The 14,553-nt window shown below is 50.2% G+C and overlaps 1 protein-coding gene across 1 annotated transcript in view; it reads left to right on the top strand.

The window, feature by feature from the left end:
• The first annotated feature begins 2,252 nt into the window (after positions 1–2,252).
• The window catches only part of ITGB5 (integrin subunit beta 5), a 112,856-nt gene continuing 100,555 nt past the window's right edge, over positions 2,253–14,553 (top strand). The window contains exons 1-2 of the mRNA XM_032335703.1: positions 2,253–2,681; positions 14,271–14,356. Coding sequence (XP_032191594.1) covers positions 2,612–2,681; positions 14,271–14,356 — 156 coding nt within the window. The 5' untranslated portion in view covers positions 2,253–2,611. The remainder of the gene's footprint in view (positions 2,682–14,270; positions 14,357–14,553) is intronic.

Genomic DNA, 14,553 nt, shown 5'->3' with positions numbered 1-14,553 from the left:
TGAAGAGTTCTAGAACAGGATAAAAGCCACAAGCCAGAAACCAAAAGCTTCAGAGGGATTAGAAGAGGCATTTTTCAAAGTAGTTCTAAGATAATGGAGGATGAGAGAATGCTTAGGGCAGGTCTGGGCAGGCTGGGAAACACCAGGTGGGACAGGACGGGTGCAGATTTGACTGCAGCACTTTCCAGCACTCTGCAGATTTGAGACTGCAGTCTAGGTAAACAGGGGTCTGTAACTCCCCGTTCCCCTGTTATTATACTTTCTATTATAATTTCTATTATACTTTCTTTTTTAAAAAAATATTTTATTTTATTTTTTTAAGATTATTTATTTATTTATTTGACAGAGAGAGATGACAAGCAGGCAGAGAGGCAGGCAGAGAGAGGAGGAAGCAGGCTCTCTGCTGAGCAGAGAGCCCGATGCAGGGCTCTATCCCAGGACACTGGGATCATGACCTGAGCTGAAGGCAGCGGCTTAACCCACTGAGCCACCCAGGCGCCCCTCTATTATACTTTCTGACTCCATGAATTTGCCTATTTTAGGTATGCCATATGAGTAAAATCATACAAGATTTGTCCTTTTGTGTCTCATTTATTGCACTTAAACAAATAAGAATCTGTGCTGTGAAACACCCTGTTAGGGGTGGGGAAGGTGATGCACAGATCGGACATCAAAAGGCTTAAAGGCTGCTAGATAAATGCAAATTAGTATGCTTATGGATGCAATATTTACTTGGTTTTGAGACTTTCCTTCCATCTCTGCCAGACAGATCTTCTAAAATCACCATTTGGTACATGACAGCTCCCCATTCAAACTCTCTCTCCAGCTTCCCATTACTTAGGATCTGTGCCTCCCAAGGCTGGATAAGAGTTGCTTCCAAGGCCTCAGATACACCCAGGGAAGCCTCTGCAACACCACTTCTACTGAAAAGTATTTGGGAAATGAGTGTGACTGTTACATCAGAGCAAACATGGGGATGTTATGGAGTGCAATGCTGGCATGCAGTTTAAGGACGAAATGCTGGCTCCCAGATTTGGAGCTCTGCCCCCCTATGCACAGCATATTACAGGAATAAGTTTACTTCCTGGGGCATCAGGGCCCCACCTTGGCAGAGCCTGGGAGCGGAAGGGGGCACAAATGAAGATTAAATTCTAAACTCCTTCATCTGGGCTATTAGAACTATCTCCCGCCCCTGGGAGCTATCACTTTGCTCTTTACTCCTTAACAGCTTCTGTTTTTAGTAAAGGCATTCTGAACCTTTCCGCAGGTATTCCAGCTCAGTCATTTCCTCCCGCAAATTAACACCTCTGTGCCTCACTTTTCTCATCTGGGTAACAGTAGGGTTGTGGGGAGGATTATGTGAGTTAAGGTGGTAATTTAGAACAGTGCCTGGCTAGCAGAGCGTTCTCGGTCCGTGCCAGGCAACCTGTTACTATTGCTTTCCAGACGAAGGCCACCTCTTCCCTTCCTGCCTTTGAACCACTCGTGTTCGTTCGTTCATAGGGGTCCAGCCCAAGCCCACCTGTCCCTTCGCGCGCGCTGTCAGGGGAAGCTCCTCACTCTCAGCTCCCGGTGGCCATTTCAGAACTTGCTTAGATGTAAGGGATAAGCTAGCCCGAGCGTCTGTTTATCAGTTTAGCTCCACGAAAACCGCCAGCGTATCGAGATAAGGAAAGGGAAGGAGAGCGGCACGTCGTCCAGTCTCGAATCCTCGGAAAGGGAAAAGCGCTGTTGAGGGAAAAGCGGACATTGCCAGGGCCTCCACGCCCCACGTGTCCTCCCCTCCCGATCGAGCGCATCTCCTCGTATTACACCCGCGGGCGCCTCGGTCGCTCCTCCCGCGAGCGCGCGGCCGGCAACGCGACTTAGGGAGAAACCAGACGGCCACGGCGGGGTCTCGCCGTCCTGCTCTCCCTCCCGAAGTTTAGCAACCCAGAGTAATGGGGGCCGTCCTCCGCTCCCTCCCCGTGGCGCCCGGCTGCTAAGAAAGCACAGCGAAACCCTCCCAAGCGCCTTCGCCCCCCCGCCAGCGCTCGGGGAGGGACTTCCACCTGGGAGCCCCGGGCTCCGCGTCCCGGGCGGGTCCCAGCGAGGGGCGGAGCTGGCCCAGCCCGGAGCTCGCCCCGCCCCGCCCCGCCCCGCCCGGCTGTAAACTGACCGTGTGGCAGCCAGGCGGGGGCTTGGAAGGAGGGAGAAGGGGAGGAGAGAAGAGGGTGGAAAGTGGATCCTGGCGGGCGGGAGGGAGGAAGGGAAGGGGCGGAGGCGGAGGGCAGAGTGTGGCTGAGCGTCCCGGAGCCCAAGTCGCGGTCCCTTCGCGGAGCCCGCCCCTCCCGGGCCTAGAGCCGCCCGCCGGGCCGTCCCGAGCCGCGACCTCCCCGCCCCCCACCCCGATCCCGGACAGCCCTGGGACTCGGCTGCGAGCGCTGCGGGAGGGATGGTGGCGGCAGCGCGCGGGTCAGCGCAGCCGCCAGCTTCTCCCGCCCGGCCGCGGGCGCTGTGAGCCGGGCATGCGGCTGCGGCCCCCGACCCTCGGCCCCAGCTCTCCGGCCCCGGCCCTGGGCCCCCGCGGAGCCCGCCGCCCGCGCCGCCGCTGAGGCCGGGCGCCCCCACCATGCCGCGGGCCCCCGCGCCCCTGTACGCCTGCCTGCTCGGGCTCTGCGCGCTCGTGCCCAGCCTCCCAGGTAAGCCGGGCCCCCGCGGCGCAGAGAAACTTTGTCCGGCGAGCAGCCGCCCGCAGACAGCGTGGAAGGCCGGGCGGGGTGCGCTGTCGGAAGGGGAGAGCGTCTTCTGGGCACCCCATGTGAGCCGGTCGCGGGGTGCGACCCGGCGGGGGGCTTGCGAAGTGCGTGCGCCACCCCGCGCGCAGCCTGCAGCAGCCCCGACGCGCTGTCGTCCGCCTCGGGTCAGTCCCGGGCCGAGGAGGAGCCTTCCCTTCCTGTGTAAACAGCCTTGCCCGGCTGCTGACCGGCCCGCGTGCGCCCGCGCCCAGTGTCCGGGGAGGGCGGCCGCCAACCCTGCGCGGGGGCCGGAGCGCCGCAGTCCCAGGCACAAAGCGGCCCTTGTGGCCGGCCGGGGGCGGGCGGGCTGCGGGGAGGCGCCGACAGATGCCGCGGGTGCCCCGGTGCTCAGAGAGGCGAAGGGCAGCAGGGCGGGGCGAGAGACCTGGAGTCCTGGCTCGAGCCGCGTCTACTCGGGACAGGGTCGTCTCTTGGAACTGCGGGTGCTCAGGGTGCCTTAGCATGCCCTAGGGTTTCACTGCACCCAGGCGGACCGCCTGCCTTTAAAGTTGTAATCCCCTCGTTTCCTCCCCCAAGCCACCGCAAATCCCGGGGGAGACCGGCGTCCCAAGTTACAGCTCCACCTGGACTTCCCGATCTGATTGCTTCTGTTTGGCTTTATCCGGGGATTTACACGCACTCGTCCCTCGCCCGCCCCCCCCCCCAACATTCCCCTAACTCTGGGGCGTTCTGGGCGGGAGGGTTAGGAGGTGTGCGATTGCTTTGGTGCGACTCTGCCAAGGGTTGGCAGCTGCGTGAGGACCCCCAGTTACCTGCTGTTAAGTTTTCCGAGTTGGGAGGCCCCAGAGGGAGGATGCTCTGTTTTGCGCCTGGCTGCCAGGCAGATAAGCTACCCCTAAGACCTCCAAAAAAAGCAGGAAGTTCCGATCTTTCCCCTTTCCCGGAGGAAATAATTGTGTGCTGGGGTGCTTCGTTGCTCCGTGGCCTTGCACACCCAAGATACTTGATTGCTCTTGTGCCTGGCTGCCAAGCGAGAGGGGACTGCTCCCCCTTGGCCCCTCATTTAGGAAGGCAGTTGAAGGTTTACCCCTGAGAGAAGGACGGTTCTGGGCACACAAAAACTTCCTTTACGCTCGAATTCAGACTTAATACTCTAGCAAGATTTCTTTAATGGGAAAATAATCACTCTGGAGCTTGGAGCAGATCAGTGGTTTCCAAAAACCCATCTGGCAGCCAGCGCGCATTGATGTTTTCCTGCGTCCTCAGGGAAATGCAAAGAGAAAGATGAAGCTGGTGTCAAACCCAGGAGTTTATCTTTGACAGTGGTTCCCTGCCTCGCAAGGACTGTCCTTCAATTTGAAATTATGTCTTTTTTATTTTTGGTGGGAAAACTTCTTTTAATGATGTATAGTGATGTTAGAGGTATTTTTTCTTTTTGGAAAAATAAAAAAATCTGGCCATCCTGTATAAAGAGGCCATCCCTGCCTCTGTTTCTGTTTGTTTTCTTCTGTTCTGTTCTTCATGTTCCATGAAGTCCCAGAGTTTGGAATTTGCTAAAGGAGAGGATTTCTGAGTTTCCCTACAGCTTGACATTCTCTGATTCTAATAAAAACTCAAATGCTTCCAGTTGTGAAGAATTCTTTTCATATTGCTTTGCATTTGTGTTGTGGTTTCTGTTTTTCACAGTTCACGTGCATCTTCACGACCATCTCCATTCTTTCTGCAGGCCCCAAAGGGTGAAGTGACTTGCCCACTCTCCTTGTCCGTGATCTCAAAGCTTCTCAGTCTGGGCCCCTTTGTCCCACAGGACACAGCCTAGGCTGGGAGAAAAGTGTGGAGCCATCATGGTTTCTCTCCAACTCTTTCAGAGCCCGCTTTTCTTCTGCTGTTGCCCTGTGAGAGCTCAGCCAGCCCTCTGCGGGCCAGCAGAGCTAAGGTACAGCAAGCCCATCGCTGGCTTCCAGACGTGTCCTCTCCCTCTTAGCCCTGGAGCTTCTCAAGGTTAGATTGGGGCTGACTCACATCTGTGTGATAATTTCTCCTAGTGGCCCAGTGTTGCTTCTAACAGAGTTCAAACACAGTTTTCCTTTCCTCTTCCTTCCCTTCACTTCTCTCCCTCTCGAAGCACCTCAGGTACTTTTATCCCCAGAGCATGTTTCTGTCTTGCTACTAGGAACATGACTGGAAAGAAAAAACTTCATTGTCCAGTGAAAGAAGGAGGAGAACTAGGGGCGCCTGGGTGGCTCAGTGGGTTAAAGCCTCCGCCTTTGGCTTGGCTCAGGTCATGATCCCAGGGTCCTGGGATCGAGCCCCACATCGGGCTCTCTGCTCCTAGGGGAGCCTGCTTCCCTCTCTCTCTCTCTCTGCCTGCCTCTCTGCCTACTTGTGATCTCTGTCTGTCAAATAAATAAATAAAATCTTTAAAAAAGAAAAAAAGAAGGAGGAGGAAGAGACTTGCAGGGCCATGCCTAGCCATGGCCAGGTGTCCTGAGACCAGGGGCCATGCTGTCCATCTGTTGCTTTCACCACACTTCCATCCCTGTGCCTAATCTAGGAGAAAGCAGACTTTTAATTTAAGAGGGCTCATTTCAAACAAGTCCCCGGCAGGCTGACAACCACCCTCTGCCCTGGTCCCAGCGTTATCTCCTGCTCTTCTCATCCCGTGGCCCAGAGCCTCCAGACAGGACCTTTGGACACAGAAACCTTCCCACAGAACCAGGGAAGAGTTTCTTTGGGTCTTTGCCCTTCCAGAAGGAAGGGGGGGTGGGTAGCATTGATCTTGCTGCTGGAACTGGAGTCATGTTTGCTGTCATCGTTCATGAAAAAAAAAAAATCAAATGTTCTTTTAGGAAATGCCCTGCAAATTAGAATGCTCTGAATCTTAAGAGAGAGCCCTTTATTCTGTTCTGTGGGCTCCTGTTGGCAGCACTCTCCCCTGCACCACAGGTTCCAGGGCCTGTGAGGGGGCCGCTGGAATTGGGCCTTGGCTTTGTACCTCTCTCCAGGTGACCCAGCCTGGGTTTAGAAATAACAGGGCAGCAGGGTCCAGACAGTGGCCTTTGGTTTGGGGATTGCTCTTTACCTCAGGTATTTGCGTTTTAGCCCCCACCATTCTTGAATGAGGGGGGTGGTTTATAAAGGGGATTGAGGCAGAAGAGGGCAGGGTCTAATTAGGTCTAATTAGTATTCTCCTTCTGCTTGTTCTCCGTGCTTATTGCGCTACTGAGGCAACGGAGAATTACAATATCTAAGTAGTTGGCAGAAGGCTTTCTGTGCCCGCCTGCCCTGGTTACTGGTTTCGCTTCTTCAGCTGGCTCCTGGAACTGTTCTGAAAAGTTTGAACCATGTCAGTAACCCAGCACAGTTACGCACCGCTTCAGTAATGGCGTCGCTTTCCTGCGGCAGCGTGCAGCTGGGTTCGTAGGGCGGTGGGTCTCTTTTTTCTCTTTTCCCAGGTGTTTTCTGTTGCCTGGGGCAGGGGGAAGGCTTCAGAAAGCCTACTGCTATAGTTTGTTTGCTTTCTTTCCCGTGGCAATGGGATTAGTGGGCTTTATAGATATAAAGGAATACTTTATTTATAAGCACCCACTGTTTGTGAGGCTGCCTCTTGCTTCTGTTGAATGCAGGGTTTGATTCCTGGGCCCCCTGGTGAAAAGCCTGCTCCAAGGCAGGCCTTGACGCATCCCCTATGTGGTGGCGAGGTGGGGAGGTGTGTGTGGCACGAAGTCCTTACTGGATTCCCCCCCCCCCCGCCCCTGCCCTCCTTTCCTACCACCACCCAAGTCCCCCCCCCCCCCATGGGGCCTGCTCCTGCACTTGTCCCCTTTTCCTGTTTGTAGCTCTCACTCAGAGTGATTCTGTTAAAACTCAAGTCAGATCCTGTTGCTCTGCTTAAAACCCTCCAGTGGCTTCCAGGAGTCCTGACAGTGTCCAGCCAGGCCTCTGCATGCACTCTGACTTCCCTGATTTTATGTTTCTGGCCATTTCTGCTGGTGCCCTCAGCTCTCTCTGTTCCTTGCAGCGCAGCAGGCTCCTTCTGGGGCCTGGGATACACCCCTTCCTCCCCGTAGCTGCAGAGCCAGCTGCCTCCATCCTGCAGCCCTTTCTTGGTGGTCTCTCAGCTGAGGTGTCCCTGGCCACTCCCAACTCAACCTCCTGCCCCACATTCCTCCAGCCTCTTTTCTTTAGGGATTTTTCTCTGCAGACCTCATCCTCTCTGGTACTCTCCGATCTTGTGTACTGTCCTCTTGTGTACTGTCCGTCGCTTCCTGCGCACACAAGGAGGATTCTTCTCTGACCAGAACCTAAGCACTGTGAGAGCTGGGAGCTGTTGACTTTCTTTATCATTGTGTCCTCCCTGCTTAGGATGGTGCCCGAGGCGCACGGTTCAATGCTTGGATGAACTTGAGTCTTGGGGAGGGCGGGTGGGGCTTGTTCTGTCCTCTGCTCTTTGCTGCCTTCTATAAGCAGTCTGGAGGTCAGGGACTGTGCATGCAGTGTACTAATAGGAGACATTCTGGGAGGGAAAGGACACGTTTGAATGTGTCAGGTGTCTAGAGCTGGAGGAGGTGATAGAGGCCATGGACCGCCCCGTCTGAGGCCTGGAAAGGATAAGTGATGTGCCAGAGGTCATGGAGGCAGGAAGTGGCTGAACCAGTGCTTGGATCTTTTCTGCCCAGGGTAGCCTCTCCTCGCCCCCTAATTGCAGCCCAAATGTCCCTCCTCTGTGAAGCCTTCTCAGCATCCTTTAGGTAGGTGGAATTGGCTTCTCCTTCCCTTGCTCCCATAGCACATTCTGTGAGACTAAAGGCTGGCGGAGAGGGGAGGGGGTCCCCGTCAACCTGCTGGGTGGCAAATTGCTCAGGTGTCATTTACCTTTAGGTTCCTGGTACAACTGCAAGGGACCCCCTGCCCCTATCCCCCTACCTTATGGTTTCAGTATATTTAGAAAACCCCTCAACTTTCTAAAAATGTAAAGGAGTTTTAGATTTATAGAAAAATAAAGAGGGTAGTACAGAGAGTTACTATATACCCCACACCCAGTTTAGCCTATTTATTAACGTCTTCTCTTAGTATGGTACATTTTTTTCAATTAATGAATCACACTGATAACATTATTATAAACTAAAGTTCATACTTTATTTTATTTATTTTTATTTATTTATTTTTTTGGAAGTAGGTTCTATGCCCATCATGGAACTTGAACTCGTGACCCTGAGATCAAGAGTCCTGTACTCTGCTGACTGAGCCAGCCAGGCGCCCCTAGAGGTCATACTTTATGCAGATTTCTTTCTTTTACCTGGTGTTTCTCCTGTTCTAGGTCCATTCTGGATGCCACCAAAACTGAGTTGCCATGTCTCCTTAGGCTCCTCTTGGCTTTGACAGTTTCTCCGTCTGTACCCGTTTTAGATGACCTTGACAATTTCGAGGATACGTTTTGTAAATTGTTCCTCTGTTGGGATTTGTCTGATGTTTTTCCTCATAATTAGACTGGAATTATGGGTTTTCGGAGGAGGCCATAGAGGTAACCAGTTGCCTTTTTAAAAATTATTTTTGAACAGATAATACAGTCACATGATATTTTTATGGTGTAACAGCTATATAGTGAGAAATCTGTTTTCCGTTCTTATTGCCCATCAGTCTAGCATGTTGTCCTGACCCCTTCCTGGCACAGACTGTCCCTGTTAGGTTTCTTAATGTATCCAAAGTGTTTTCTCTGTGTGTGTTACAAATGTCTCTCCCCTTATGTTTATTGAAAGATAGCACTGTCCAACTGTTGTATGTCTTATCTTTTATTTTTAACTTAGTGATATGTCAAGGTGAGCTTCCTGTCAGTATCTAGGGAGCACACACATTCTTTTTTAAAGCTGCATCTTATATGCAATCATATGAATTGGGTTTTTTTTTTTTTTTTTTTTTGACTTGGAATTTTATCATTATAAGGGGGCGGGAGAAGAAACCTTTTTTTTCCCCTTTCAAATGCATCCATGCAGATGGCAGATCTTTAAACCATACTGAGTTGAGGGTGCAGATTATGTGCCTCGGGCCCCAGTCCTGGAGTAGGTACAAGGTCATGTGGGAGGGCCGCTGGCCCTTCACAATGCTCCGCTGTCAGACCTGGGACAAGTCCCTTAACCAATGAATTGGGGTTTTAAAAATACAAGTCCTGTCTATCAAGTTGGATGTTCTGCAGCTGTGTGACTTTCAGAAAGGCAGTCTAAGATGGGAACTGAGATCAGGGCTTCCCAGGGCATATTTATAGTTTATGGTAACATGTTTGGGTCAATGACTGTTCAGTTGCTAGGTTCTGAACCAGAAACATTTTGTCTCCCGTGTGCGAATGTGTGTGGAGGGTGGTTAAGGGTATGGGGAGAGGCACTCCAGGGGCTTGTCATTTTTTTAAAAATCAAAACCAAACAATAATGAAATGTTTTTATTTTCTGTTGTCTTGACAACAGTGACTAAAATGTAATTTAGGACCACAGGAAGCCCACTTCCCACCTGAATCATGATGGTGACACAGATACAAACTGTTCTAAATATCATGATCTGTTATTGTTTGTGTGTTTTGTGGCAGTAGTATACACCCTATATCCTCATGATGCTTTTCCCACTGTCCCAGCTGAGTAGCATCTTGTCTCTTCTCCCCCTGCCAGTACCGGGTCCTTCCAGCTGAGTACTAGTTTCTGTTCTCCCTCTGAATGTCTCAGATCAGGAAGTTCCACCTGCTGGATGTGTGCTTTAGTAAGTGTTGTCTGACCTTGGACATGTAGGGTGGACGGAAATGGGGAGAAGCTGTCCGGAGGGATGCTGGCAGGAGGCCCCTGCAGGACTCTAGATCAAGTGCAGAGGGCTGGCTTGGGCACTGTAGGGCAGGAGGGGGCAAGCAGGAAGGGCTGGATTAGGAGAAACATTTCATACATCTTGAAGGAATGAACAACCGGACATGCTAGCTGCCTGGATATGATTGATGACAGAGAGCAGTGAGTCAATGAGTTTCGGAAGGAAAACATATTTTTAGATTATGGTTTGCAGTAAACCCTGGCTTCAGAGATATTAAGGGCTGCAGGCCGATGCAGTGGGGCTGGAAATAGTCGCAGTGCAAACCAAGAAAAGATGTGGCCACCGTCTGGTCCATCAGCGCCTATTTCCGTGACCTAGACACGACACTTTGACATTTGTGAACTCTAGCTGTTTTTATTCATTGCTTCCGCCCTTTCAAAATGATGTCGGTGCCAAGTGACTCATCCAGCCAAATCCAAACTCTGCAATATTATTAGGTGGAGAGAGGAGTGATGCCAAAGGGAGGAAGTCCGGCACTGTGGCGTCCATCAGCGCCCGCCTAAGCTCTGGGTTCTGGGAGTGCCTGTCCGCTACCTGCTGCCTGGCACCCTGAGCTCCCCGGGAGCAAGGCTTGGCCCAGCCATCTCCGTCTCCATATTTTGCTAGCGTCCCCTAGTCCAGAGCTTAGCATTTAGTATGTGCTTAGTGCAGGCTTTCTTGAATTTGGATGTGTCCCAGTAGCAACCTCATTCTAGAGGAATCATTTTGGGTGCAGTAAAATGACTTTACGGTTGCCTGTGAATATGCGATGCTAATAGAAGCAGTTAGTAAAGCAGGACAATAAATATTTTACAGTCGTTCAGTATGTTTTCATAGCAGATGTCTGTCATATCCTTTGAGCCACATCAGTATTACGTCCGAGATCTTTTAGGCTGGCAGAGAAGACCAGAGCCCCTTCTGTCTGGGTCAGAACGGAGGAGCCCTTATTGTCCTGAGCTCAAGACCCATGATCCAAATTCCTAAATCTCACTGATGAGGCCCTGGTTATTAGAAAGTGGTCTTTGTGAATTTCTAGGGGTTGAAGCAGAGACATAAATGAGACACCTGACTTCAAATTCTTCCCTGATTGAGGGCCTGTTACAGCTCCTTGCCAGAACCTGGAATTCAGTGGTTATGTGTCCCTGAGTCTGGGATGGTTTCTGGATTGCCAGGCCTCCCCCATATGGGCACTCGCTAGGCAGCATCCCTTCTGACTTCTTTTCTTTGAGACTGAGCTTCTTTGTTTCAAGTTACTCTCATTTTCATCTCTAAGATGAGCTGACTTGACTACCTCATTTTAAGGCATTTCTATTTCTGGGGGTCTGCAGTTCCATGATTTTATGGAAATGACTTCATGTGCCAAAGGAAACGATTGCTACAAGGGTCCAGGTTTGTACTTGTAAGGAGAGCAGGGGAAAGTCACTTTCATCCGCAGTTTGACCCCCCTCACCCTACATTTGGGTTTCTGACAGGTGAGGAGATTTGACCCCAAAGTACAACTGGCATTTTCAAACTCTTTCTGCATACACTTTTTTTTTTTTTTTTCTCCTTAAAAGCTTAAGTGCCTATTTAAAAGTCATCAAGTGAGGGGTGCCTGGGTGGTTTAGTGGGTTAAAGCCTCTGCCTTCAGCTCAGGTCATGATCCCAGGGTCCTGGGATCGAGCCCCACATCGGGCTCCCTGTTCAGTGGGAGCTTGCTTCCTCCTCTCTCTCTGCCTGCCTCTCTGCCTACTTGTGATCTCTTGTCTGTCAACTAAATAAATAAACTCTTAAAAAAAAAAAAAAAGTCATCAAGTGAGTGGATTCACATTAAAATGAGAAAGGAATTTGTCGGGCGAGCAGGAGGCAGGCAGGCCCAAATTCCCAGTGGGGGTTGGATTCAGAGACCTTCTTGGTTAGTGTTTAGACCCCGGAAGGGCTCTTCTTGCTGAAATGAGGTTATGCATGGTGGTTAGTCCCAGCATGTTTCTCCTGAGAAATGTGTTCCAAGGCCAGGTCTAGGCCTGGCGGTGAGATTGGGGTCCCCCAGCTCTGGGGGTGTGGTGGCTGATTGGGACCAGGGGCTCAGAGTTCAGGATTGAGGTCTCTGCCTAGGGGAAAGCATCTGATTTACCTGCTCTGGGCCTCCGAAGCCACCCCTCCTTTATTCCCAGCATCTCTGGTCCTGCCAGTTTCTCCTCCCTTCTATCCCGGTGGCCATTCTTATCCCAAATGGTATTTGTTCTCTCTAGTGTTCCTCGGGATGACACAGTACGGTTCCCTGTCACTTAATTTCTGTTTTTACTGCTAGTGACAGGGAAGAAGCAGGGAGTTAAAATTAGCAAATTGGGGAAATGCTACATCTTCAAGATGTCTTGAAATAACTGTTCTCCCCTTTCCCCCAGATCTTTAAAAAAATTTTTAATCCCTATATTTTTTAAATTTTGTTTTTTAATTTAAATTCAGTTAGCCAACATACAACAACAACATCATTAGTTTCTGATGTAGTGTTCAGTGATTCATTAGTTGCATGCAACACCCGGTGCTCCTCCCATCATGTGCCCTCCTTAATGCCCGTCACTCAGTTACCCCATCCCCTCACCCCCCTCCCCTTCCACAGCCCTCAGTTTCCCAGAATCTCGAGTATGTCATGGTTTGTCTCCGCCTCATTTCTTCCCATTCAGTTTTCCCTCCCTTCCGCTGTGATCCTCTGCGCTATTCCTTATGTTCCATATATGAGTGAAACCATATGATAATTGTCTTTCTCTGATTGACTTATTTCACTTAGCATAATCCCCTCCAGTTCTATCCATGTTGAGGCAAAAGTTGGGTATCCAACCTTTCTGAGGGCTGAGTAATATTCCATTGTATAATGAACCACATCTTTATCCATTCACCTGTCAGTGGACCTCTTGGCTTCTTCCACAGTTTGGATGTTGTGGCCATTGCTGCTTTGAACATTGGGGTGCATTTTCCCCTTCTTTTCACTACATCTGTGCTTTTGGGGTAAATACCCAGTAGTGCAGTTGCTGGGTTGTAGGGTAGCTCTATTTTTAACTTGTCGAGGAAACTCCATACTTTTTTTCTGGAGTGGCTGCAACAGCTTGCATTCCCACCAACAGTGTCAGAGGGTTCCCCCTTCTCCCCATCCTTGCCAAAATTTGTTATTCCCTGTCTTGTTAAGTTTAGCCATTCTAACTGGTATAAGGTGGTATCTCATTGTGGTTTTGATTTATACTTCCATGATGACAAGTGATACGGAGCATTTTTTCACATTTCTGGTGACCATTTGTATATCTTCTTTGGGGAAATGCCTGTTCCTGTCTTCTGCCCATTTCTTGACTGGCTTATTTGTCTTTTGGGCACAATAATTGTTTCTATGGTACAATAATTGTTTTATGAACTTAGTGAAGTTCACTATATTTTATCTTCCATTCTCCCTTTTAATCTTTTTGGCTCTGCTTTCCCATTATACATTGGGCCCTTCTTTGTATGGCTGGTGGCTCTCCATTTCTTTTTTCCATTGATTCAGTGGGCCTCTCTCCTTCTGACATGACTAGGAGAAACAAGTGGGTCCCATAGGGCTAAGAGGGCTGAATAGAGTCATTTTCATTCAGAGAAAAACCAACATGTTCTGCTCGTGATCAAAAGAAATGTGTGGTTGACCTTTTTGAGGAAGGGAAGAGAAGGGAGGATATGTTTCATCAAGGCTACCCGTGCCGCTGGCAAGGTTGAGGAAGGATGGGACTGGTTGTGGGTTGGGGAGTCGGGGAGGGGGGCAGTGGGTTGAACTTCACCACCACAATTCAGCCTGCCTCTGGGTGCCCGGATTAATGGAAGAGAGGGGGTAGGCCTTGGTTTGAAATAAGTAACTTCTACAATGATAGAGAAGTTTCCTTCTGATCTTGGTTTCTAATTTGATCAGGGATGGGTTTTAGATTTGATGAAGTGCCTTTTCATTACCCAGTGAGGTGGTGATTGGATTTTCCCATTTGACATACTGGTAGGTGTATCGAATTAAGGAATTTTCTTTATCTTAACCCAACATTGTATTCCTTGGGTACTTTCTTCTTTAAGGGTTCTGCTGGCTTCTTTCGGTGCACTTGGATTTGATGTGATAGTACCTGACTTAGGATTTTCTTATCTTATGCCTGAAGGTGATCAATCTGTTCTTCCTTTTTCTTCCTGTCTTTTTTTTTTTTAATTTATTTTATTTGTTTATTTGAGAGAGAGAGGGCACAAAGCTACAGTGAGAGGGAAAAGCAGACTGCTTGCTGAGCAGAGAGCGCCATGAGGGACTTGATCCCAGAGATCATGACCTGAGCCGAAGGCAGACACTTAACTGACTGAGGCCACCCAGGTGTCCCTCTTTCTTTCTTTCTTTTCTTTTTTTTTTTTTTTGTACCATTTCTTTTTGTCATTTTGGGTGGACTAAGTGTGATGAGGCCTTCACTGAGGTAGGACCTACTGTATTATGGGGTTGGAAATCCAAGTGGGTCTAGGAGAAGAAATGGGAGTTGCTAACACAGTGTGCATGCTTCAAAAACCACCTGTGCTTCGTCTCAGCCACTGTCCCTTAACCTGCCCTTGGCCCAGAGGCCTGTACCCTTCAGCCTTGCCCAGACTCCCTGCTGAGAACAGACGTGACTCCTCTTCCCACCCCATTCAAAGGCCTCATCAGTAAGCTTTATGGCCAGGAACCCATTGGTGCCTCTCTATCTTTCTTCAAAGGTCTCAACATATGCACTAGTGGAAGTGCCACCTCATGTGAAGAATGTCTGTTAATCCATCCAAAATGTGCCTGGTGCTTCAAAGAGGTACGTGGTGGTGTGTGGTGGGGTTGGGGGGTGGGGGGAGGTGGCGGTGAGGAAGGGGTGGGAGAGGGAGGAGGGAGTAGGGGGCATGCTACGCCCAGCACCCCAGTTGACTGTGCAGAGATGGGGTGAGCAGATTCTGCAAGCTGCCTCTTCTCTTTCCCAGGGCGATGACAAAGCTGCATTTTTATAACAGAAAT

Source organism: Mustela erminea, chromosome 1, assembly GCF_009829155.1.
Source record: "Mustela erminea isolate mMusErm1 chromosome 1, mMusErm1.Pri, whole genome shotgun sequence".
NCBI lineage: Eukaryota > Metazoa > Chordata > Mammalia > Carnivora > Mustelidae > Mustela > Mustela erminea.
The sequence above is the reverse complement of the archived record's forward strand: the minus strand, read 5'-3'. Positions and strand labels throughout refer to the sequence as shown.